The 27,483-nt window shown below is 38.7% G+C and overlaps 1 protein-coding gene across 5 annotated transcripts in view; it reads right to left on the bottom strand.

Annotated features, from left to right (window-relative positions):
• Window positions 1-27,483, bottom strand: part of CNTN6 (contactin 6) — a 151,288-nt gene that overhangs the window by 17,991 nt on the left and 105,814 nt on the right. For all 5 annotated transcript variants that reach the window (XM_026857656.1, XM_026857657.1, XM_026857659.1 and 2 more), the window contains 5 exons: window positions 24,840-24,969; window positions 23,639-23,789; window positions 8,283-8,410; window positions 927-1,102; window positions 471-588 (listed from right to left, as the gene is read on the bottom strand). In XM_026857656.1, coding sequence (XP_026713457.1) covers window positions 471-588; window positions 927-1,102; window positions 8,283-8,410; window positions 23,639-23,789; window positions 24,840-24,969 — 703 coding nt within the window. The remainder of the gene's footprint in view (window positions 1-470; window positions 589-926; window positions 1,103-8,282; window positions 8,411-23,638; window positions 23,790-24,839; window positions 24,970-27,483) is intronic.

Below are 27,483 nucleotides of genomic sequence, written 5' to 3'. Positions count from 1 at the left end.
TTAGACGATCTGCTGCCATAACTGCATATCTCTTGTGGCTGGCAGTAAAGAAGACGAGTTAGTTGACGAGTTATTAGAAAATAATTTTTCATATTATCTCCAAATAGTGGAAAGGAACCAGGTTCCTTGCTTTTTTCTAGCCTGCCCAGTGACCTGGAGATACCCAGCAAGAAGCTGGTGACAGCAGTCTGATGAAAGTAGAGGACTTGCCTATGCTCTGCCACATTCACCTTTGTGGCCATAAGTTTACCTTCCAAGGAGGCCACAGCAGAACTGCACAGATCTCCCTGGGTTAGCTGCACATCAGGATCACACTGGCCAGAATCTCAACCTAATTTTGGGGCCAAGGGTACAAGATATATAGCATTTCACTATTGAAATACTGAATTGATATCCTAGGGATCATTTACACAAGAGCTGACGCTCTAGTTCCTACAGAAGATGTATGTGTCTACATTTAACAGACATACCTCTTACAATTATATCTACTGTTGCAGATTGACTGTCTAAAGTTGTTTGTACCACGCACACATATTTCCCAGAATGATGTAGCTGAATATTTCTTATCATCAAATCCCCAACAGATTCCTAGAGATACAAAGAAAGTAAACTAATCACTCACAACATGCTTTCCATACTAGACATTTTCATAAATTGCTCAATATTAATAAAAAATTCAGCTTTTAAATTAAAATATTCATAGCTATCATCCATTTCTTTCATGTGGACATTTTTATTATGACTTCACAAATAACTCAAGTGCCTTTATGAAATTTAAGAAAGAAAAATAAATGGCTGCAGCCCTTGTAAAGAAACAGTGATTTGCCATGCATATAAATAGTGATGGAAGAATTATCATAAATATTTGTGTCATCTAAAGACTGGCAAATAGTTTCATTAAGCACTAAGGAGTTTAAGAAACTTACTCTTCCAATTCTTTCAAAATGATGTATTTCTCTATTAAAATCAATTCTATTGCCATTGAATGACCATGTGAACACCACATCAATGGAGGGGTCATGAGACACCTGGCATGGAAGGACTATGCTTTCTCCAACTGTTACATCCATATTAGAAGGTGGAATAGTAATTACAGTCCTTTCTGTGGAGACAAAAAAAAAATCTTTTTTATTAAAATGCTTATAAAAATAGTAGACCTTGAATGGGGTTTGTACCATTTATGAAATGATTTAAAATAGGTCCAAAATGTTCCATAATAAAGAAAATTATCTCTAATGCAGTGATGATTTCAGAGCACTCTTACCTCTGCGCAGCCCACTACTTTTCCAGTATCAATACAGTGAGCACGCTGTGTGCCTCTGAAGGCAAGCAGATGTCAGAGGCAACATGCTAAATGAGTCATACATGCTTTGTGAAGCCCATAGTCAATAGATAAGGTTTCAGCTCAAAAAGTACAGACCTCATTATTACAACTGTTAAAAATATGTCCACGGTTCTACAGACCTGAAAATCTCTCCTTATAGGAAACTGCAGCAAAAGCAGAATTGCTGTTCATCGCCACTTACTTTATACATTGAGATCCTTAATCTATATTAATGTTAGTGGTAGCTTACCACACAGAGTTGCTTACATTACAGCTCAAAGAAGGTATCTTCAGAGACAGAAAAACTATTTATGTACACTTTTTTAACTCCTTACGCTGAGAAACAAACTTGCGGCTCTTATTAATGGAAGTAGTAGCTTGCTGAAGGGGAAATAAACAGGTTTATATGGCTTCACTTTTGTTGATATGACTGGCAGATAGATTAGAGATAACAACCACTTTGTTGTAAGCAATTCCCTTGAATAAAGCTTTTGTGCATGAAATTGTTATAAAATGGTGAGAAATTAGAGGCACGTGAATAAAATGAGAGCAGAATCTATTCAACAACATTAATACATTCTGAAAATAATGTGAGAGGAGCAGAAGAAAATTTGCACGAGCTTTATTAGTTCCGTGCCTATTCTAGCTATGTGTTAGAAATTTGCTTGAAAAGTCAGGATTTTGGTTTTACCAAGGTCTTGGATTCAAAGGGTTGATTCATGATATGGCATCCAACATATTTTCATTCAGACTGTCCCCATCACCGTGGTAACTGATTAATATGTGGGTACAGACAGGCAATATGGGCTGAAACTTGAAGGGCTTCTCCACATCTGAGCTACGCTGGAGGAGTGACTGTTGTGGCAGTGGTCAAGTAGAAACATGGCAGAATGTTGCATTTTCTGCTAATGTTTTAAAATAAAACTGCATCTCACTAGTTTCAATGACGTACTTGCTGCAGGCATCAAGTAACGTTTTCCAGGGAAAACAAATTTTTATTGTTATAGACAAATTATGTGGGTTTTTTTCTGGTATCATTAATAGAGCGTCAGAGGTTCTCATCATGAGTTAAAGCTCAGACTTGGAACACACTTTCTCAGATTTCTCTGTGTACTCTGACTGCTCTTCACAGCCACATAAAACTGTCGTGGCAGCTCCATCAGTTTGTCTGAAGTCAAGGACTGCAAAAATGTGAAGTCCTCAGATGACTGTCTTAAAGATACTCGATCATTAGGTTAGAGAAATCTCTTCTTCTCCCTGGAAGCAGTGTGTCAGATGCAATCAATTCCAGATGATTCAAGGGCCGTATTCTTTGTTGGCACAACTCCACTGATTTCAGCGCACGCTGGCAAAGAACTTAGCTCCATAAATCTCAAATGAAGTAATTCCATTGTGAAGTACAGGTAGCTTTCATAGAATAATTTTGAAAAGTCTCTGGAAGCTATGGAGAACCTCCACAAAGTTTTCTTTTCTTGTTTTTCCTCCTGTACTTCTTATTCTCACAGCTGAAATAGAACTGCATGAATAACACTTTGAGGGGAGAAGTTCTATTACTTGCAATAATTCTATATATGTTAGAAAAAGAAAAGAGCTGGAACTTCTCTTTGCCACTAGCAGGTGGAAAGGCATGATCTTCTGGCCTGAGATGGTCCTCCAAACTCGTCATCTCTCCTTCCAGAGTCATCCTGTAAGACTCCCTCTTTCCTTAAACCTATAAACCATGTGCATCTCTACACTTAGCTTGTAAAGCCAATAAAATATGGTATCAAAGAAGCAAAGTGTTCCCCCGAATGCCACAATCGACCGCAAAGTGGAAATTCTACATTGCCCTGCATGTTTCTGACTCTCCCAGCCTCCACTTGTTTTTTGTCTGCTCTGTCTTTAGCTGTGCAGCAGAGATGTCTCCACACGTATTCTCTCATAAATGATGCAGAAGGTTATGCCTGATTTACAGAAGGGTGTTGAAGGGTCCAGCAGGTCACCCTGAGCTGTTGCCTCCCTCATGCAGCCCCTGGGTCTGACCTGTGTGGTGGACCTGGGAGAACCAGGAGGGGTGAACTGTCTCTGAAATCACAGCAAGGGTCCCCTCCACAGCTCCTGTCTCCTGTACGCTGTAACGGCCCCTGGGAGGAGTGGGGAGGGCTGGCCCTAGCAAGGCCATTTACAGTGTCAATAATTAGATGCGCAACAGCACGTTTCCTGAGCCTTCCATTTGTAAGCCCAGTACCTCGATATGAGTAAAGAGTGGTTATGGGGTTCACCTTCCCAGCCCTCTTGGACAGACCCCAAAGCCTAAGATAAGCTCCTTGCTGCCAGGAATAAACTGCTGCTGGTATTTTATCTGTCTTGCTTAAAGCTGACTTGCATGTATCTGTTTTGCATTGCTTTGATGACAGCCTGAAGACACCCTTTGAATTGGGTATTCTGCTAAAAATCCAAAACAAGGCACTTATACCAGGGGTGAAATTCACCTTTTCTGCTTTCATTCATTGAGCACTAATAAAACTTTGTGCCACTACGGATTTTTCCATGTGTCAAGTACTCCCTGTCCTTCAAATTTCTCTTTTAAATATCTACCCTTCACAAGACCCACATCACCTCTACTACCACAAGACTTAATGCCACCTCATTTTGTAACTCCTGTTTCTCTGTACTGGATGGTTGGTCACCAGGATCGGTCCATTTTGGATCTCACAATGCACTGAGTACAATTACAGCATTCTATAAATAAGTAAAATACTATAAATAAAATCAATTTATTTCTATGGGAAGGTCAAGGTAAGACTAAGCAAGAATGATACAAACAGCATTGCATAGAATTTGTAATCAGATTCAATGGTTACATTCTAAAATCCATAGAATACAAATAGAAAATGATGTCTTGTTTTTTTGTAAAATCTTTAAGCCTCCATCAAAGCCAGTCTGTTGTACAGGAAGGAGCCATTAGCTCCAGCTGGTTCTAATGAAACTAGCTGGGAATTTTTTGAAATTTTTCTTCATCAGAAGGTTCTGATAATATTATGGTTAACTCATTAGGACTGTCATGTAATTCCTCTGCCATTATTTGATCACACATTCAAAGAGATCAGAAATAAGACATCTGCAATCATGTTATAGGATGTTATTAGAAGAAATAATAATTCCAGAGATCATTTATCTCTTAAAACCTATGGAATGCCTCCTTAGGGAAAAGATAAGTATTTTTTAAAAATCACATTCTACAGAACCCTCTAGTGAACAGGTATTTTGGAATATCAGAACATAATGGTTTCTTATAACACAACAAATCCCAATAGCTTTATGCTATTAGTATTAGAAGTCTATTTTCTTATTGGCATGAGCCTATTTGCCTCAACGAAATAAATATAGAAAAGTGTTTTTTAAATGAATTATACTGTTTGTGTGTGAGGCATGTTTTTTTAGTAGTGTTAGCAAAAAAATCCATTTTATTATGGCATTATCATCCTCTTGTCTCTCTTGTTGTAGCCAGCTCATATCCAGTGGTACCACTGATGCAGACTGGCTCACTTGTGCGATATTTTCTGCTTCTTTTATGGGGTTGTCTGTAAGACTTCCACCTCAAATACTTTTAAAAGCTTCTTAAAAGCTCTTGGTTCTACATTATCTATCTATCTTGCTTAGCAACTGCAGACATGCATTATATGGCAAATCCCATTCCAGAGGAGAAAATAGATAAGATGCTGTGAGTGCTGGAGGTATAATAAAGACTTCTCACACAAAGAATAAACAACTCAATGAGCAGCAATAAACTTAATTTGCACATTAGATATGCTTTTCCAAGTTCTGACATTTCAGTTGAAAATAATGCTGAAGCAATGAGGCCTATAATTGAACAGCCAAAACTTCTCCAGAGGGGAAACAAAAACAAATGTTCCCTGCAAACAAGATCATTTTTATACCATGTTGTTACCCAGTGTTTTAATAAACTTCATAAATGCCAAACAAATTATTTTTTTTTCCATGTTTTAATGTGATTTTTCCATATTACTATATGAGGATGTATGTATGTGATATGTGAAATAGTATATAACGTTAATGAAGTCAGAGCTGCCTAAACCCGAGACTTCTTGGTTTATTCATTGCTAGCTGTGCTGTAACACCGTCTCAGATTACACGTTGCACTGCATCAATGCTAATTGCTCTTTCATAATATGAGTATGAAAAAGATTTTGGCAGATGCAGTAGGTTGGGGAAGAGGTCATGCCTGCAGCTACAGTAACCATTCTAAAGTCATTGAAAACAAGATTAGTAAGAAAAAAGAGAGAGTTACAAATTACATTTAATATCGTGCTCTTCTTGTAACTACAGACATTATTATTGTTAGCTGTTTTGCAAACCTGATTAATATGCTTACTATAATCTCAGAAGTTCCACTTTCTAAGATGTTCTAATTTGAAATCAACAAATATGACTACTTGTATAAGAAAACATCTGCATTCAAAAGACTGTGTGAGAAAAGAACACTAAGAGAAAAAACACTATGAGAAAAAAACACTAAGAGAAAAAACACTATGAGAAAAAAATGTCAGTGATCAAAGATCAGAGCATATTCACTTCATATACCACTCATAGGAATATCTACAAAAACAGTATATATTTTTTCATGTCCTCCACCTCTGGACTAGTCTACCTGAGTGATAAGTTTGTACAAATTCTTTTTACTAATGGATATAGACCATCTATCAACACAGCAAAAACCTGAAACAAAGGACTGCTTTGAACATAATGTACTTTAATGTGTTCCACAATGTATTTAACTGTGTTTCAAGGGAGGGTGAAAAACACTGCAGGGAAGATGCTCCTCTGCAGAGCATCACTGGGCTGGGACCAGAGCCAGAGTGTGCTGTTACACCAGAGGCTCAACCCCAGCACAGATGAAACTGCAGTTTTGGAGGGAAGGAGAATTACAGCTGATGTGACCATTTGATATCTATATGGTTATGATGGCTGTTAGGGAAGTTCTTTATACACCTCCAACTAAAGCATCACAACATCTAGAAATAAAACTCCTGGCCTCACCAAGGTGGCCTGAAAAGCTGAAGTAGATGTTGAGGTTGTGTTTGCAGTGGGAGGACTTAGACCGCCATCCAAAAGCAATGCAGATTGCTCAATAAATTGCCAAGACCAGCAAGAGAAGCTAAGTGGAGCCACGTGCCCAAACACTGGCTCTGACCACTGCAGCCTTGTCTGGTAGCAAGTGAGGACTGTCACCCAAGTGGGATCTTGTGAAAAAGGTGCTTTTTGGTGAGTACACACCTTCCTGGGCAAGCAGCGAGTAGCTCAAAATGACAGTGACCTGGGGTTGTCCACCTCTTGCACTAATGGTTGGAATCTCACGGTTGCAGTGCTCATACAGAGCACAGGAGAGACAGGGTCAAGTCCTTCCTAGTCAAGGGTTGTGAACCCTGGGTCTCCCACTTCTCTCAGCAATGACTTTGTAAAAGTCCTGTCAGCTGGAGAAGAGCTGAGAGTAAAGAAAGTGGCAGCCTGGGGGGCAATCGGTCCCCCCGCAGTGAGGGCATGCAGTGAAGATAGAGCAGGGGAAAGGACAGAAGAAGGAAACCTGGCTTTCCAGTCCTAAAGAATATTTCTGTTTCATATGCAAGAGCTACAAAATGTGACTGTTAGATAATTATCTGCACTTAGTGACTTAATGAAAAACAAAAGGGACGAAAAATGGAAGAAGAAAGCATGACTTGCTTTGGAGCTGGTAGCGTTATGCAGTCAGGCAAGTCCTTGCTGACATCCATACAAAGTTTGGGAAACTTCATGCATAACTACGTAGTTGTACTGTGGTACATCTCATCAGATCCCATCAGTGATTTTGTCTCAGAGGACATAGGATTTGGCTTCTTATAATGATCCTGATGGGACAAGTTCATACTGATAACACTCAAAGAGGCAAGTCACTTTCTTTTTAAGGAGAGAATTAAAGTGTTATTTCATATAGAGAAGAAAATAATGGTAATGTGAGAGGAAAATGTTCCCCATTTTCCCTTCAGAAAAAAGATGTGTCTAGTTACATTAACCTGTAGTTAACAGCTCAAATGGTTTAATTAAACCAAAACCTAACGTAAGAAAATATAAGCAAAAAAATCAAACGCTTTCTGACAAAGGGGTGCCCTCTGAAATGAGATGTCTTAGTAGTATTATCCAGGAAAACAAACTAGTCTGAAAGCATAAAAGATACCCTAAGAGATCCCTTGTTTTATTATCAATGCAGCAACTAGATGGGGAGGGCTGTGGAAGGCAGCCATTTTAATATTCAGAATTAAAAGACCTGTGATGGTCCAAGAAGAGGTTTTGCTTGGCTCAGATTTGTTTTGGAGTTATTTACCAAAGTAACGCACAGCAGCTGGGATATGGAAGGAAGAGTGGGTGGCTTCAGGACCTGCAGGAATACAATGTATGCCACAGATATCCACCTCACGCTGAAGAAAATAAACCCACCTGATTTTCAGATTACTTCATAACATCTTATCTCTTTTATGGCTCCCCAGCTTTAAAGTCTCTTCTGCAGTCTCAGATGTGATGTAAATTGTAAAAGCTGACAAAACTCATGCAAGCACACCGGACAGCATACACTGAACCTCCACCACCACCTCGGTGTCCTTTCAAACCCTGGCTGCCCAATGCCTGCAACGGTGCAGCCCATACCTGATGTCTAAATGGTGCTGCAGTACAAATATCATTATTAATGCTACTACCCGTTTCTATGGATATCTTGGGAGACCTCCCTGATAAACAAATTGATCATCAGAATGGTGTGGTCATGAGTTTTTCGTTGCTGCAGGCACCGGAGAGCTCAGCTTCAGCTTTAAACTGCAAGTAACAACCTGTCAATACTGGCACTGATTGGCACAGACTTGAGCATCCCAGTGAAAGAAAGCACATACTTTCTAATATTCATAAAGCACAGAAGAAAACACTAAGGTACCTTTCACAATCAGGTTCCCTGAATTTCTGGCAACTCCAAACTGATTTGTTGCTATACAAGTGTACACCCCGGCATCTGATTTGGTGATGTTATAGAGTTTGAGACTGCCATCCTCTAGTAAGATGACCCTGGGGAAACAAAGTAAACAAATAGGGAGAAAAAAAATTAATAGAAACGTAACGCTACTTTTAATATTTAAATGCTTCCATTATACTTATTCTCTTCTACAACAAGATGAATATGTATCAACCAATTTTCACCTCTGCTTATTATTGGTTTCTATATTAGGAATGTTATATTGACATATTGGAGTTGACCATTAACTTATCTAGCTGACTTTCTTGCAGCAAAATTTGGAGTTTCCAGAGAAAGAAGGAAGACTGAACTTGGTACCTAATTGTGTTATATTTTACCATGGGGGGCTTTTTTTTTTTTTTTTTTTTTCAGTGCTCCTATGACATACTAATGTTGTGTCTGAGCCCAGCTGCTTGTGCAATTTTGTCAGGATTATTAAAAGATATTAGCAGACTAGCTGAGATGCTGAAATGCCATCTCACAAGCCAAGGAGCCAAATCAAATACATCGCAGTCTCATAGGGCCTTCAAATCACCTATTAGTCATTATGTTGTTTACACTAGTTTGCAGAGTATTGGGTAAATTGCATTTAACAGTAATTTCAGGACCACTCCTGGGTTTTATGGACAAAATTAATTTCTAAGCTTGTTCATATACTTCTTCAAGTCAATGAGATACTTTAAGACGTCAGTACAGAGTTCAGCATATGTTTTCCTTAGGTAAGCTTTTGCTGCATATCCAGCACCTCTTTGCTTTTACATACAAGGACAGCACCTCAGAGCTTTGGGATTTTCTTCACAAATATACAAAACACATTTATCAAAGGCAGAGAATTTCAAAATGAAAACTGAATTAAGTAAGTGATGAACTTTTGGACAGAATTATCCTGTAATGTTTTGTTCGTGATGGTTCTTCCATCCACCTGTTTCACATGGTAAATGTTGAAGCTCCTGACCAAGTTTTTCTGACTTAGAAGGAGGACAGTGGGCTCAAAGACATGAAATTCCTGGAAGCTTCATGAAAAAAGGTGTCAGGGTCTCTACGTACAGCCCCTCTTGCCAGTAAGGCCACTGCATGGGCACACTCCTTAGTAGGCATCAGAGAATCTGCACCCAACCAGGAAGAGCTGCACTCAAAGGCCACGCTTCTGCACAGCTGACAAAATCCAGATTTAAGTCACAGATCCACAGGAAACCAGGCTTCATTCATCCTAGCACTCACAGAAGTACTGCACTATTTTTTTTTTTATATTCCTCTTTTAATTGACATTTAAATCTAATACAAGAAACCTTTTATAAAAAGAAAATATCTAATTCATGCATCACAGCTTGGGTATTTAATATTTATTACAACATAAGATTGGATGATGTAATGAATTATTAAAGGAAATGAACAATAACAAGAGCAGAAGTTGAAGCTGACAGTAATATCGTAGCCATTAAACACACAAAAAACATCAGAGTGTCTTGCTGAATTCCACTCTGGTATTTATATGCTTGTAGCTATACGTGTAACACACATTAGACCTTGTTCTGCTTCCCGTTACACATTCCCAGCCTCTCAGCTGATGAAGAGAAGTGCTAGACTTGGATTCCTGGCGGTCTTCTCACTTACATACCCCCAGTTTTATGTCTCTCAGTCTTATCTGACCTCATCCTTCTGAAAGATCTTCTCCTGAGCAGGGCAGGGTTGGATTTAGGGATGAGAGAAGCTGAGACGTGCCCGTGGTGCCAGGCACTCTGTCACTGGGGTGTGGAGCTCAGAGGGGAAGGGATTTAGGCTTGAATGAAAAATCTTTGTTTCCTTGGTAATAATCACCAGGTACTGCAGCAGTTGTTTGCATGCGATTTGTAGTACAATGAGAAAATAAGTTCGGATTTAATAGTCTATCATATATCCATATTAAACCAGAGAGGAGCAAAATATGAAGCAACAAAGTACATTCTTCGATACAATGATGTATCAACTAAGTGACATTTTTCAGATAAGGAAGGATGAATAAGCATGAAAGAACTGAGCCTTTCTGCTGGCTTCATGACACTGTGCATCAAAACGATACAGGATTGGTGCCTCTCCCTCTCAGTATGGGACACACCTGATGAGAGGATCTCAAAGGCAGGTTTAAATATGAAGAAAGACTTGCAAGTATTCCACTTCTGCCTCTGTTATTTTCTTTTCATTAATGATGCATTTCTTCACATCAGTTTGCACCAGCCACAAGAAAACACCCTCATTAGAAACTGCTGGTGATAAAATAGTTGATTCAACTGACTGGTTAGCTAACATATGGTGGTTTCATCAAACAGTATCAAAAGAGATTCAAGTGTGAATCAGCAAATGTTCATAAATTGGATACCTGAATAATAAGTTATAACAAGCCACTGTAGTGTCTTTCTCACCATCAAATATTGATGCCCTGTTATTTTTACTGAAGTTTCACCTAAAAGCTCTAGCTACAAATTGGAATCCAGAAGTGGGCATAAGGAAAAAAAAAAAAGACAATCCCAGTCCCCAAAAGCTTCCAATGTAGGTAATACGGTAGGAAAAAACAGTCTATAAAAATACAGAATAATAAAGGGGAGAATCTTTGAATGTACAGGCTCTGTGCTTAGCCCCCTGTGGATTCCTGGCTAGGGCTTTTTCACTGAAGTTTAGTCATGTCTCACTCCGATTGTTTTTCCTGTATTCTTCATTAGGAATTGAGACCTGAATAATTCCCAGCTTCCTGGTTTTTCCACTGAGAGGGGTTTGTTGCCACTCAAGAACTGACGAGGTAATGTTTGATTTGATGAAATGTTGTTCTGAAACAGTATTCAGCGGCTGGGCAGGCTGAGGATGGAATAGCTCTTTCAACAGATCAAAACGGAGCTTAGCAAAGAGAAACCATGAGCAAATAAAGGCTTCAGAGTTGTTTGAAACAGAGGTCATGCTACCTAAAGACAATTAGGGAGCTAGCAGTAAATAAGATACTCAGGCAGAATTTATGTAACAGCACAAAGGACTCCAGAGTAATTAGTTAGCTGGGAAGGGAATTAAAAAAAAAAAAAAAAAAAAAAAAAAAAAAAAGTAATTTCCAGCTGTACTGAGGTCTGTGTCCAGAGAGGGATGAGAAAGTAGAGCGCAGCAGAGAATCAGGATGATGCATTTCAAATGCAAGGGAAAAAAAAAGCAATATGAAATCCCGACCTGGTTGCCATGAACAACAAAGTTGCCATAAACTTCCTCAAAGCCATGACTTTATGCCGTGGGTGGGTTCAGAGGGGGCTGCACTTTATCCTCTTCCATTTGTCTTTCAAATAATGGAACTGTGATTCTGAAGGCAATGGGAATATTTCCTTTAATGGGCTTTGGATCAAGCTCTAACAAACGATTTAAAAAGAAGCTGTGAAACACATCTCACCTGCTGAAAGGCTTGCTGAAAACCGCTACTTTTCACAACATTTTAGACTATGTGACGGCTATAGATAATAATTCTTAGCATTTGTATCAGAAGACAAGGTGATTCCAAGTACTGCGACAAGACAGAAAAGTTTAATTTGTCCAATATAATGCAAGTAGAATATTTTGTCTGCCAGGAAAACTGGACTTCTCTCAGTAAGTAAATGAGTGCCTGTCGAGGGACAAAAAACAAAGGATCTGAAGCAGATCTGATAAATTCATCCCTGCAAAAGAAGGAGAAGAAAGAATGAAATGAGCTACTTGGGACACAAGTGTTCATAAAGCCCTCTTGCAGCAAGGGATTGCTTAAGCAGAAGCCTAACTCTAAACTGGCATCTCTGACTTACAAAATGCTTAAATTCTTATCAGACTAGTGCTGACACCTATGCTCCTGCCTGAATGACACAGGTGCTACCTCTGGGTAAATAGCTCAATTAAAGTTGCTATGAGGAAGAGATGAAAATCCAGTTGTATAAATGTATACAAAGTTCCTGCACACAAGGGCTAATTAGAAATACCCAGAAATATAATTCCATATGTAACAAACCTGGGAATTTACCCTGCAGAAAGGTGGATGTGTTGGATGCAGTTCACTTCCTGAGGATCATAGGAACATAGGACAGCTTATGCTGTTCTTTAAGCTTAAAGCCCAGTTCAGAGACATGTCTAGCCAACTTTCTGTCTGCAGGGTGCCTGTGGCAGAGGGCAAGGGCACAGTAAGGATGCAGTAGCAGGTACCACAGTCCTTTCCTAGCACCAGGTGACCTGTAACCCAGGGTTTGGATCTAGAGACAGTGCCATTCTACATAGGATGAAATTTGCCTTCAGGAATGAATCCAAAGCCCCCTGCAAACCTTCAGTCCCACGATAGTGCGCGAGAAGTTTTTCCCTGGTTTATTTAAGCATAGTATAAGTGATGTCCTTTTGTTTGTGTTTAATCTACCTGCTCCATCGGATTGACCCATGTCTCGGGGTGACTCCATCAGTACACAAGCTAAGCATTATATGCAGAAAGGGAAAACAAACATCCTACCCAAGATCTGCTGGAGTCAAATCTTTGCGTAATGTTCAAAAAGAATAGCTTGCAATGTTTCTGCGGAAGACATGAGACTGGGAAGAAGTGAGAGCTCATTAAAATTGTCACACATACTTTTTAAGTAAAGAACTTGAGAAATCAAGCAGGGATGATAGGTACAGCTTTTAATTAACCAGGCCAAACAAACCATCTCCAAAAGTGTTGTCTCATGTGAGCAAAAGATTGTTGATGGCTATTTGCTTTGAACTTAAGAGCATGAAAGAATAATATGTATTTAACAAGGCTGATAGAAAAATAAAATCTGAGAAAAGGAAGAGGTGTCAACTCATTAGATTTTAAAGTGCAGCAGAAGTAATTTTTGAGCACTGCTGTACTGTTCAGCCAATCTGTTTTAGAGAGAGGTGCAATTTTAATTTGTGGATGTGAATTGCATTAATTCAATACAGCAACTATCTTTGAAATCCCCATCAAAACTGTTTGAGCTGAACTGGTGTAAAACTCGGGGTGAATCAAGCCTACTTCTGCAGATTTCAGCACTGCCAGTAGGGTAGCTATCTCTTCAAGGGCATAAAATAATTCCTTTCAAAATAAAGTAACCTTGATACTTAATGTAAAGATTCATTCTTCTTTTCTCTTGTCTGCCTCTAACATCAAGTGTCTGACACCTCATAATGTTATTGAAGTCATCATCATAGCACTGTGCAGATAAAAAGGGAGTATTCTGTATCTGTATGAAATTCTGTATGAAATTCTGTATGAAATCAGAGGCAAAGTAATTTTTATTATCTGAGAAATCCTATTTGAAACCATGTCTTCTCAGTCTCACTTCTCTGCTCAAGAGCAAAACCACTCCTGCTTTCATAGCTATGAAAAGATATATTGTTTATAAATTTCTTCAGATATGCTAGCCGACATCGAGACAATAGCTGACTCCTCTAATTTTACAAAGATTGCATAGCATGAGGGAAGCTGAATTAAAAAGTACAAGGGGAAGTAACTGAGGGGCAGAAACAGCTCTCAAGTGACTCAGAATTACTAGTGATTTATGCAGATGTAAATGTGAGTAAAGTTTGACTGAGTGAATGAATTGTGCCCGCTGATGACAGCTCTGGTATTTTTGAAAAGGTCCCACTGAGTCCCATCTGAGATCTGACTGTCTGTATTATATGTTAATGATCTTTGTACCTGTTTATCCTATTCTGAGTGTAATTTGTATGCTAATAGTACTGCCATTTAATAAACTATGCTTAAAAGAAGATTTTCCTTATCTGCATGCTGATATAAATGAGCTTTAGAGTTGACTGACAATTAACTGGAAATAAAATAAATACTATTAAACTCTGTGTTAACTATTTGAATCAAAACAAAATTACACAATCTATCTGAATAGTCTTATTAAACTATTTTAGAAATTAATACTTTTAGCAATGATAGAAGGTGACATGACAACACTGTTCCTTTCTATTTCCGAAAATTCCCCTCTGTTCCTAAAAAGAAACATTATTCTTGCATAGAATCTCTGCAATTTGGGACCGCAGATATTTATTTTATGTAAATATATACAGACATTTGAATTGAGTTATACTCCATCATAAAGCTTCCAGACAAAAGACAGTGTTTTCAGGAGATGGTACTCCTTTTAATATAAAATAGCAAAAGTTGTCTTGCCCTTTCTTTAACATACTCAAGTATTAAATATGAGACAGATATTCTTATGCAATGACCAAAGACAAAAGCAACAAAAATACTGTATCTGTAGACATGTGTCTAAATCTGTTGTAGTAATATCTCTCAAAATGTGCAGCTGGGGAATACTGGGCAGCAGGACCTCTATATGTACAGGGGAGAGAGATGTGCCAACCAAACAGCTAGTTTAGTGATGAAACAAAACAAAGGAGCAATGCCCCCAAACGTTGCTTGCCATGTTTTAATCCTTTCAGCTTTCTAAATCCTTGTGATAGTTTTAAGGTACTTGTGAGCCTGTTCATCCTCAGTCTGCTATGGTAAACAAACACATACATTTCTGTTTTTTTCCCACCTAGAGGACTTGGTCTCATGTCATATTTACAAGATATGGCCTGTTTACAGCTCCTCTCTTCCCTGTGTCGGTCCTTGCCCTATTTTAAATCTGCATTTAAACAACTGATGTCATTAGAAGAGAGATGTAGTAGAATCCTGGACTGAGGCAAGAGCCATATGTTAGCATGACCAGGAAAAAAAGAAAGATTTCTTGGTTATTAGTCTACCTTGTGGACAGGGCATAATGAAACATTTCTGTAGCCATACATTGACTAGTCTGAACAATCATGGCATAAAAGGTAGCGATAAAGTAATACACTAAGAAGGAAAGGATCAGGAACCAGATTTTGCGAAATTCTGTGCTGAGAATCCAGGTAGAAAATGAACTGAATTGCCAAAGAAAAAGGTTGCCAATTTTACTATTTGCCAACAAGTTCTGCTGTTTTTATGAAATCTTTATAACCAGTACATCCGAGAAAAGTTCTTTCAGCACAATATGGTGTGCCCACACTACTGCTATTCAATCTAATCCCACCATTAATCATTATTTTTATGATTCAGACATTATTAGTTCAGACACAGCCATTCATACAACCAGATTCGCTCCAGATGTAAAACTAAGCCCTTAATATGGGACTTAAGTAGAATTTAAACAGTACATCAGGCCTTGAATTACCCTCCGTGTGGGAGTTTAATTCACTTACAGGAATCTTCTTCCCTATCTGCTTGTCAGAACGTATTTCAAAAATAAACGTACAATAAAACCTGCTGTTAACTTTAAAGTGTTCTGTATATACAACAAGCAACCGACACCAGGTACACAGCGTGGTCCTGGCTTGCTTTCAGAAACCCTGGACAGCATGTTCATGTGCATACACACCCAAACAGATACACAGCACCGGAGGTGAACAGTGTGCGTCTTCAGTGATTTCAGCTCCCGTGTAATGACTCATCTCCTTTCACCTGCACATGCCCCTGCTCTCCTGCCTGCAGCTCTCATCACCACTAGCCTCCCGCACCCATTGCTCGGGATACCTGTGGACATGTAGGAGACCCTAGGGCAATCTTCACTGAGCTACTGAATTTATGCTTAATTTGTGTGATAATATATCGCATAGAAATTTTATGTCTTTTTAATGTGTAATATTCTACCACTTGTAACAGCTCCTCCTTTCACTGAAAATTTGACAAAAGTTTTCGTTCTCATAGAAAAGAAGTCATGAAATAGCAGTATTGCTTCGCAATAAAATCCGACGGCCAAACAAGAGGTGTTATATCCTCCTACAAACCCTTCATATTTGCCAAGCATTAGCCACATTTTTCGGGTGCTGTTTTGATGCTTTCACTCACATAATCATTCACACTCAGAATGATCCCAGAAACTCCTCCCTAGAAGCTTCTTTGTTCCTCATGCCTACAGCATGACTGGCAACAGTCCACGTGTCTGTCATGTTAATCAATATCTTATTGCTCCTTTTTACACCACCTCCCCAACCTATCCTGATCTATATACCTCTAACGTTACCCTTAGTTGGAAACTTTCGGGATGTTTTATTTGGTGTTTGTGCACCATATTTTTTCATCCAATACTAGTATTTTTGTACGCTAGGGCAATACACAACAGAATAGAGCAACAGTAATGATGTGCATGGCGGTACAACTTGGACTAAAATTGAAGCACAGAAGGTTGCATCCTCTCATTATTTTTTGTGCAAACTCCTAATTAGGAACCTTGATTCACAGCCTGCTGAAGTCAATGGAAAAAACTCCAATGAGATTAGCTGGCTTTGGATCAAATCCTGAACATCAATCAGAATATGTGCATGAAGCAGGGATAAAACAGGAACTGAAGGGGAGAGAGGGCACAACACTGACATTCACAGGGGTTTAGTTTATTGTAGCTCCATATGACATGGAAGAGTGACAGATTGCTTGGGACATCTCAGCATGTAGGACAGCCCCTCAGAAAGGCTCACCTTAACAAGGTTCCCAGGAGCTGAGTAGGAACAATTTAAAATTGTATTAGAGGTGTCATACAGAAGAGAAATTGTAATAAATTCAGCATCACACAGGTTGTCATTCTTTCTTATACGTGAGAACATATGGTTCATTTGCTTACTTGATGCTCACGCTATCTGATGTGCTAAACACTATTGCATTAAGTAGTCAGTAATACATGATGAAATTAGGTTTATTGGCTTGTTCCATTATGAAACTCTCTAAGGAGAGAGAAAAGAAAGGAAAAGCCCTTTTCTTATGTCTTCCACTGCACTAATATTCTCTGTCTGCTGCCTGCCAGCATTCCATTGGGTCAAGTAGCAATGGGGGTTCCCTTCTGCCTTCTCATTACTCTGCAGTGGATTGACTTCAAATGGAAAGATAACAGAGAAAGAAGAAAGGGGAAAACCAAAGCAAAATAAGATTAAGAAGAAAAAATAAAATATTGTCTTTTTCTTCCCCTCATCTGTGCTCATTCTTCCTTCTCCTTATATCTCCCTCGTCATCTTTCACTCCTATGCTTTCCACTCCCTGCCTTCATGCTCAGTTTGAGGAAGAAGACAGAAATAACTGGAAACATGAAGAACACAAAGGAGGAAAGACTGAATGTACTTCAGGTCAGTCTGAGGCATTTTCTGGCAACCCTTTGATTGGAAAACTTTTCTTATGCCAATATCATTAGTTTTGCTGGATCACCAAACATTTCTGCTCACGTGTTCTCTTCAGTGAGCACTACCGTGTTTTATGTTTCTCCTAGATTCAACAACATTATTCAGAAGGAAGCAATGGCAAATGCTTGCACACTTATGCCTACAACCAACACTGAAAATAGAAAAATACCAACGCTGGTAGCAAATAAATATTCAAGAAATACATTATAGCTGCCTCCAATAGTCTTTTGCAATACCCTCTTTTCTGCTGCCATTCATATAGAAACCAAGGCTACTGCAATCTGAGCACAAGATATTTTTAGCTAGAACATAGAAGAGTCATTGCGGCTCTCAGGCTTCCCTTGGGAAAGGTGTAATGATGGGTTTTGTCTGGTTAGCACCGAATATGTAGTAGTAGTAGTGTGGCCTGAGAAATGACAAACCAAAGCAATTCTATATAGCAGTCTCAGGTTTTGTAGGAGTTTTCGTATTTTTATATATAAATTCAGACCAAGCACAGAAAACAGGAAGGTAAATCCATGCCTTTGATTTCTGTCAATCTATTTGTTAGCAAGGAATGGAACTGAAGTGATTAATCAAATTTAGCAGATGTGGAATCAATTCCATTGGTTCCCTAAGCAAAATTAGAATTTCATCAAGAGATAAGCTTAATTTGTATTCATGTTGACTTACAGTGATGGTGTCTAAGATATCTGGAATTGCTCTGATTGCTGATGGCCACACTTCAAGTGCTCTATTTAAAAACTAAAATAGGAAATGAACTTCTTTACAAGCACACAGACACTGATAAGATAGAAAGGTTAAGGCATATCATCAAAGCTATGCAAAGCTTCTTGTGGTAGCAAAGCAAGAAGGATAAAAATGGAGACACACTTAATCCAGGCTTCAAAAATGAGACTTAAAAATAAAATAATAGTAATATTAATATCCCATTGCTATTCACCTAGCCACACTGCTGTAGAAAGCTGGGAATGGTGAGTGCTAGAATAGCATAAGAAAATATGTTCTATATGAAACTTGCTACCAGCATACAAATGTCTATTCTACTTTTATCTGCAAACAGCAGGTGCATAAAGCAGGGTGGTTGGTGGGACTAAGCAGCATGACAAGTAAAGATTCTCTTTGCCTGTGCTACTCATCTGGTCTGAATTCAATATAGGTAGGGTTGTTGTTTTTTTTTTTTTCAGACACCAGATAGTTTTCATTCCCCCAGCTTTGCTCATCTAAAGTTAAGCATCTCATATGAGATGGAGGTGCCTGCCAAGAAAAAGTAAATAACTACCTTAGACTGCATATTGACTTCAACTAAATAAAAGTTAAGGGACATCAATCTCCTCCTTTGTTAGTAGTGCAAATTTTGGAATTTTCAATCCATTTTGTCTTGATTCCTCCCCAAGCAGATTTTTTTTTTTTTCTTCTTCTTTTAAAGATAATTGATATTCCAGAAGGTTTCAGTATAAGCTAAACAAACAGTGTTGACATGCTGGTAATTGAAATGTTTCACTGAAGTTTGTTGAACTGCCCCGATACATTTCTTCTCAAATTGGTTCAAGTTGAAATGCTATTTCACAGTACAATATGTTTTGTATGTTTTATTTGATGGGTGGATTGAGGTCTTCTCCTGTTTACCAATTAATTGCCTGTATCTTTTTAACTCCATTTCTCTAATTCCAACAGCAGCCGCAAGACAGAATTCCTTTCCCAAAACAAGGTTAAAATGTGTTAAAACGTTCATAGTTTTGGAATCTGACTCTGAACCTTGGAGTACTGGCAGAAGGCCAGAAGCAAATGGTGGCTGTGAGTGCTCAGAAGGCTGCAGGAGAATGGTCCTGCCCAGGAGACTGGTAAAGCAGTTCAGGTGCAGGACACAGCCATGAACAGACCAACCCTGCAGTTAATGAAACCTGCTGGGTCCTTGCGTTTCACACGGGAGCAGGAGGATCCCTTTGAGTCTGAGTCTCCAAGGGGCAGCTGTGAGACCTCAGCACTTACCAAGTAAGTCCCCCCCCCCCCCCCTTTCTTTGCATGAGGTTGTTGAAAGACAACTTCTCATGTCAGCGCTCAATCATTCTCACGCATTTCCTTTGAGTAGTGGCAATAATGAGTGCAAAACCCCAAAACCAAGTGTGGCATGGGAGAGAAGTTTTACCACATAAAGCAGCTTTATTTATGGTAGAGAATCAGTTCACAGCCTTCACAGAGATGGGACTGAACTGTGTCCTACAAGCAAGTCTAGGAGCCAACAAGTATTAAGCGTATTTTATTGACTCCTAAACATACTTCTGTCCAGTCCCCAGAAAATTTAAATTATGAATATTTGCTTATTACTGATTACTAATGCATGGAAAGTGCTGTATATGACTAATGCATTCTTTCAGCCTACCTCATTTCTCTGTTTTCCCTCAGCTATCCTCATTTAAATTCTGAGTGGAGTGAATGACATATGTTTATATGCATTCACTCAACTCATGGCGAGGGAACAGCACCTCTTTCTGGTAAAGCAAAAGGGGTTCCAATTCCCATTTATTAAAACACTTCAATCAAAAAGCATTTTTATAAATTAAGATTTCCATGAAGGTCCTGATCCTGAATCCACTGAAGGTGATAAAAAGATTTATGATGAGACCAGTGCCTAGACTTGCAAATTTGCTTTAATATATCAATTGTTCCCTTCTACTCTTTTTTTCCTCGGTGGACACATGATAAAATAGGAGGGAGATTGAAGAAAAACTCCATTGCACTTACTGAAAATATATGGCACACATGTAAATAGCTCAGATCTGTGTCAGACTCCACAGGATGGTTGTTCAGAGCATGAAGCTTGTTCTTTTTCTTTGTTGCATTTCATTTGTACATTGAGCTAAAATCCACAGCACATGCCAGGAAAGAGTCACGCATTTGGGAAGGAACAAACAAAATCTTTTAAAACAGCTGCCCATTGGACAAGTGGTATTGCTCCCAAAAGCCCATTTCTCAAGACTTTGATCCAAAGATGGAGGTTAATTGCCTAAAAGAAAACTTGGAAGTTGTATTGCTAGAGGATGCAGAAAAGCTGATTGGGGGATCATGTGAAGAGAGAGCAAGTAAAAGCAGTTAGTGGGATTAGCCAACTGTGGCATCTCTCTGATTCCTGCAGCCAATAACCTTGAATTCCCTCTCTAAGGTGGGCAGCAGCATGAACCACAGACAAATCCCAGAGGGGGTGAGCCATATGAATGAGGGTGGAATTTGGCTATTTCTGAAACTTTTGTAGTACAACATTCAATGGAGAGGGGACATTGAGACTGGGAACAGTAAACAGACGTGGCACAGGTATGTTCAGGCTTTGTTTTACCATCTAATGAAAATCTGACTGATTGGGGGATTTTTTGAAGGACTTGCATGTATGCTTCAAATGCAATGAAGTATTCTACATCAATCACAGCATACAAGCTGTTGGAGATCTGGGCAACGATGTGTTTGAGCTGCAAAGATGAGAGACACAAGTGGTGCTGGAAGAAGCTAACTGTGCCCTAAAAAGGGGCTGAGGAACTTCACTGCTGGACCACGGCAGGAGATTCAGAAGATTACACTTCAGACTCAGGAAATGTTAAGATATTTTTCAAATAGCAGGGGCCCAAATACTGCAGCTTCATAAACTTAAAAATGCTTGATAAAACACCCTCAGACAAATCAAATAACAAATATTTCATGATGATTTTAGTATGGATAGTCTATTAACTAGCTCTTCCTAGTTAGCACAATTTTCTTTACATACTTACAAACTAACATGAATATAAAGCAGTGTTATCTTGTCGTATTAAAAGCTCAGATGATCAGGGAGAGCAGTGACCATGCATTCATATGAGGAATAAAGTATTACCATGAGTGAAAGGAAAAAGGTGAAAACTAAAGAATATTCTTTCCCCTTAGGGTGGAATAGGTCTAGTTGCACTAACACTGACTTATTTAGCAATGTGTCCATCTGTTGCCATCAGAACTGTAAGGGATTGATATTTCCTTTTTTTTTCAGCATTTATAAACCAATACAATATTAAAAAAAAAAAAAAAAAAAAAAAAAAAAAAAAAAAAAAAAAAAAAAAAAAGAGTAAAGGAGTCCATAAAGATTATAATTGCTGCACAATAAAATGGGAGCAGAAATAAGGAAAGCTTTAGTTGAAATAGTTAATCTTTGACATGTCAGAGTTTAATCATATATATATATAGAGAGAGAACAGCAGAACAGGTTCCTTCTCTTTTTTATGAGCAAAGAAATGTGACTTTATTACTTTAATTAGCTGTGTGCTTTAGTTACAGCCATACGAATCCTTATTTAATTTTCTGTTTTCCGTCAAATATCTCTGGAAAAATACTGTATAGAAGATTTATTTTCTCTTCTTTAAAACCACGGCACTAGCTATTTTATCATTTAATAATCAAAAAGCCTCATAAATTCTACTTTGCACCAGTGGACACACTGGTAATAATGTTTTGCACATGGAGAGTTTAAGCACTCCCTTTGCCTCCGTGTAAATCCTGCTCCTTTTGTTTACTCCTGCTCAGCAGCAGAAAGCCACCTGGGATGCTCAAAAATTACAGTGTGCTTATAATTATTATTAGTAAATTAATACAGAAGCACAAGTAAATACTGCATGCAGTATGTAAATATTTTTTATAAGCAAATCAGATGGGGAATATCACGGTATTAGAACCTCAAAATCTAGGCTTAAATCAAATATTTAAATTGCAAGTTTTAAATATTTCTCTCCTTGCTCCTGTTCTCAGTGTCAGAAAATCCAGAGATTACCTGTGGCAAACTGAATATCGAGCGTGCTTTCTACACACTGTAGGGATAGGCTGCGTCTAGTAGGAATGAACAGGCATTTTTTGTTGCCTAGACTGTACAATCAAAATGCAAATACAAATCTGACTGATCAGTAGTTAGAAAAATATTTTTCAACATTAGCTGAGCAGTTAAACAGAAAAACTGCCATTCGTGAAAGGGGCGGGGGGAAAAATTGTAAAAATCTGTGCCCTGTGGTGTGGATTGCTTGCCTGGGTTTTTCAGTTTCATTGCTAGTAACTATGTGAAATACTTCTCAGATTTGCACTTTCTTTCACATATACTGCTGACTTGCTTTTGTCTGTCTGGTACATTACTGCGGTATGGGATAGGGAAATATTTGTGCCACAGTTTTGGATAATGTTGTTTTAGTGAATTACAATTACTTTACATCATACATGATCCAAAGTAACCTCCTTGACCAACTGGTCTTGTGTGTGAAATCTGGTGTTCAATTTCCAGAGCTTTATGAAGTACTGATTCTGTTTTCTGTCTTTGAAAATGATGATGAGATAAAACAGTGTTGCTGTTATATTTGTGAACTGAAAGAGATGCTGAGGAAAATTACCGTTCTTAGACACTGTCGCCCATTTCATCCATCTGCATTTGTATATGGAAACATCATCACAGTTGTATATTTTGTATACTAGTCCCAATTTACTCAAGTCAGTAAGTCACTTTTGATTTTAATGCTGCACCGTTTAATTGACATTACCCTGTAATAATGTGGATGGTTTGTGGCAGCTCACAAATAAGTTATTGGCCATCACAGACAAAATATCAGTAAAACCCTGATGAAGACCATGCAACCTCATGCTGGTTGGTTCAGTGCTGTGGCTAAATCCTCCCTAAACAGAAAAGACAGAATATGGAGGCTGATTTAGCTCCGGGTTATTTTACAACCTGTACAGCTGTGAAGCATTTATGCTGCAGCCTGGGGGTATATTCTGCTTCCCTGAAGCCTCCAATGATGTCTCCTAGATGAAGCTCATTCAGTCAGGCTTTTCGGGTGGTAAAGAGTCAGCTCTGATGGCGCTGCAGTGAATTAACTGCTGATGAACACAAACGTATGTATTGTACAATTACCCATGTGTATTCGTTCGGCTTTGTTCTCAGCCGGCTTCATATCTTCAAAACTGTATGGCCACTGTTAAAGACAAATAGGCCTCTGGCATCAAAGTTTTCCGTCAATGAGCTGTCAAAAGCAATTCTAAGCCAGCTGTGTTTCAGTGATGTTTAAACGATATTATTAAAACAGAGAACACGCAACAATCCAGCAACTGGTTTATGACAGTACCTTTTGTTCTGGCGCAGAAGTTCTGAGCCCTTTCTCCAGCTAATAACTGCTCTGGGAGAAGCACTTGGCTTACAACCAATTGTAACGTCACCTCCAACTTGAACAACAGAAATTTTTTTCACAGGATTTTTGGAAAAATCAGGTGCTGCAGCTAAAAAGAAGAAAGAAGAGCAGAGCAATATGCAGTTGACAAGTTACTAAATGAACATGTTAAGTTCTTCTCTTCTTTACATAGTAGGTAAATCCAGTAATTGCTTTGCTTTTGAGGTTTCTGCAAAAGTACATATGTCTAACATGAAAAATGTATTTAAGTACGAAAGAATGGAATTAATTATATCTTATTTATTATTTATCTTTATTTATGCTGTTTCTAAACTGTCTACTTAAGAAACTGTCTGCTCTGACAACCTTTTCTTGCAGACTGGGGGAACAGGTCTATCCGCAATGAAGAACGGGGTTCCTGAGCAGAGCTATGTCAGCAGGATAAGCATCACACTCCTCATCCCAGCCACATGTATTTGTCTGCAGAGAGAATCCAATTACAAACACAGTTTTTCAGTGGTCTTCTGTTTATAAACTGACGGTTTTCTGAAAATGTGTTCATTTTCCCAGGAATTTACGTGAAAATTCACTCTTGGAAAAGGAGAAAACACAAGACTGGTACAACAGGTGCTCTTAAATTCTGTGTTTTACCTGTTTCACTAGTATTTGGCTGTTGAACAAACTTTATATTTGAGTATCTATAACAGAATACTTATAATATGAACAAATTCCATTTTATGTGCATCTCTGATAATCATTGAGATTACTTGCTACGTGTTATTTGTTTTTATATATATACTTGCCATATGCTCTTTGTTTATAGCTAAAACTATTTTTCCCACTTTCTGAAATGACTTTTAAAAACTGCAGAATATTAATAACTCAAATACTAAGTGAGAAACAGCATTCATTAAATTTGTGCGTATGCGATAAAAAAAAAGACCACACATGGAAGTAGACTCTTTCCCAAAACTAGTTATGAAATTAAATTTTTAAAAAACCCAAACATTTGCACATGGATGAAGAGCAAGCAGCAAAGAAATATCAACAGACTTCAACTGCCAGGTGGAATTTAATCTACTGATTTCTTAATTTCAAATTGCCTCAGTAAGTGCCCTGTTATACTCAGTACCTGCTCATTCCAGTGACATTTACTCACCTATCACCCGCAACTCAGCATTGGCATAAATAGTATCGTATTTGTTTTCTGCCACACACTGATAGAGGCCAGAGTCTGACATATTCAGCACAGGTATGATAAGAGTTCCATTTTCTATTTGAATTCTTTCCTGATAAAAACAAGCGAAAAAACATTGACAGAGCCAACGAGTGTACAATCCCAAGGTTTTTTTGGTATCACACTGATGCACCTGATCACAATTCAGAAGCAGAAGCGTTATCTTCTTGGAAGCAATGTGGATGAACACCTCAGAAATACAATGTCTGCCTTGGCTATATGATGGTGGCTATGTTTTCACCTCTTAGCTCTTCAAACTCTTGAAGAACTCCAGGCACATGTTGCAGAGAAGTTGCCTTGGGCAGGTGTGCCCAGATGTTCCAGCTGTGGCGTGTGTTTCCTTGCACTGCGGAACTGTGACTCTGTGGGCATGCTTCACCACCAAGCAGATGCAGAAATAGTGACCACAGGGCACGTACGGCTGCTCTGCACTGCGAGCCTGGAGCATCCTCTGTAGGGCTCCTGGGAAGCAGCACCTGCAGCCCTGACACGTGGCCGACCCCCCTCATATCATCAGATGAATTCTGATCCTCTAAGATGATCAGAAAAGCTCCGCAGGAGACAGAGGGGCTCAAATAATGGAAACACTTCAAGTGTCATCAGATCACAAGTCACAGAAAAATGATCCTCTGAAAAAGCTGTACTGAAAGCCCTTTTAAATTCCTATTGGAAACGCACAGGCAGCTGTTCAGATCAGAGGGAGAGCGTGCTCCTCATGGCTCAAATTCCTGTACACACTGAGTTTCTTCAGTGTAATTCTGCTGAAATAGAGGAAACTGCACAGTAGGTAAATTTGGATCAGAGTCTGGGATTCAGTGTCTTAAAAGGTGTTTTATTTTCTCTCTTTTGGCAAATAGAAAAAAGACTGTTTCATGCTACAAGCATAACTTAAAGCTAAATATTTTGTGATTTTACAATTACTAGACTCTGGGGACAGTAATAGCTCCACTGCAAAGTGTAGCACTGAGAAGGAGAAAAGAATGTTCCCCAAAACAGATCAGTTTGGAAGAAACCCACAACAAGGAACATTCCATCACCAAATGCAAGTCCGAAACAACAGATATTATTATGCTGCACCTTTAGCCTGGCTCTCCTGCCTCTGAAGCAGTAACAGGAGCACACAATGTTAGAGTATACAGCATAGTCATTCCTGAAAAGCCACAAGCATCTAAAATGTAGCTGTGAACTGCTAAACGTATACAACCTAAACTTGCTGAGTTGCCACAGATAAACTGGTTGCACAGTCTGTTGGGGGTTTCCTCTTACAGTGCTTGCAGAGGGCAGAGTGCCACTTACTGAGTCAGGAGCTCTATTTTCCAATACTCCAGCTTTTCCGTGAAGGCCTCCCAACCAAGACCTGACCCAGCCCAACCTTATTTAGTTTGGAAATTCGATGAGAGCACAGCCTGCAGTTGTATGGTTGGTGTATTGCAAACTAATTAACAACATTACATTATTCATCCTTTTTTTTTTTTCTTTTTTTTTTTTTTTTTTTTTGCATACTTAGTTTTACCTTCAGGCTGTTTGGTATCCTCTCGATGTATTCTATTTTTTACAAACAGCCTTTGAATATAAAAACCCCTTCTGAAGCAACACTCGTGTTTCATACACATGCTGAATTTCCCACCATTCTCTGTGGGCTCTTTTGAGCTATGCAGACAGACAAAGAGGAGAATAAAGCACACCATGTACACAAGAAGAAATAATGTGGGGATGACCAACTAGGTGGTCAGGGAGAAAGGTTTGACAAAGAGTAGACAATATCCTCAGAATCAGCCCCAAGGTGGAAAGCGTCTGGAAGGTATTCATCCTGTGATATTTCCAACAAGCAGGGTGCTGTGACAGACTGAATATTTTATTACACCTCCCTTGTACTTTCACCTCCAAACTATCCATTTTGTCTATTGAGCAATAACATTCAGCATTTTGTTGCCTGAAGTATTCCATCTACAATACACTGTAAGTACTGTGAAAATGTTGGTTGAAAATGTGTCTGTAGAGTGTTTTATTCTTTTTTATTGAAACGATGCAATTGAAGAGTGACAGATTCTAAATATCGCTGCCTTCAAAGGGAGAGAAACTAGATAATCTTGCTTAGGAAGAAGTGACAATGAGTAGAATGATCAAGTTCAGAAAAACTGCAATCCAAGTAAATTCTGGCTGGCCTTCTCAGATGGTAGTTGGGTTCTGTTTAGGACTAATCCAGCCGAAAATCATATGGAAGATAGAAACCCCCTCCAATTGCTTCAAATAAGTACTACTAAGTCAAACAAGTGCTGGTTCTGCAACCCAGCAGGTGCTAATTTGGTCCATATGTTTTGGAAATTATTCTGTGTCTGTTCTAGCTAGACAGAAATTAATCACAGTATTAATTTTTCCAGCCAAGTAAAAATGTATTGCGGATGAGCCATGCCATTTTATGCTCAATAGATGCTTAATAAAAAAGAAAAACTTGGCCTCAGCAGAATGCAAACATAGCTAAGAGTCTTGCTACAGAAGTCTTTCTTCATGAGGTTGCCAGCAGCAGAAGTTTGGAAGATGGATGTGCCAAAGCTTGGCCACCATA

Source organism: Athene cunicularia (assembly GCF_003259725.1).
Source record: "Athene cunicularia isolate RWA chromosome 12 unlocalized genomic scaffold, athCun1 chr12_part1, whole genome shotgun sequence".
In the NCBI taxonomy this organism is placed as follows: Eukaryota; Metazoa; Chordata; class Aves; order Strigiformes; family Strigidae; genus Athene; species Athene cunicularia.
This window is presented reverse-complemented; position numbering and strand designations above follow the sequence as displayed.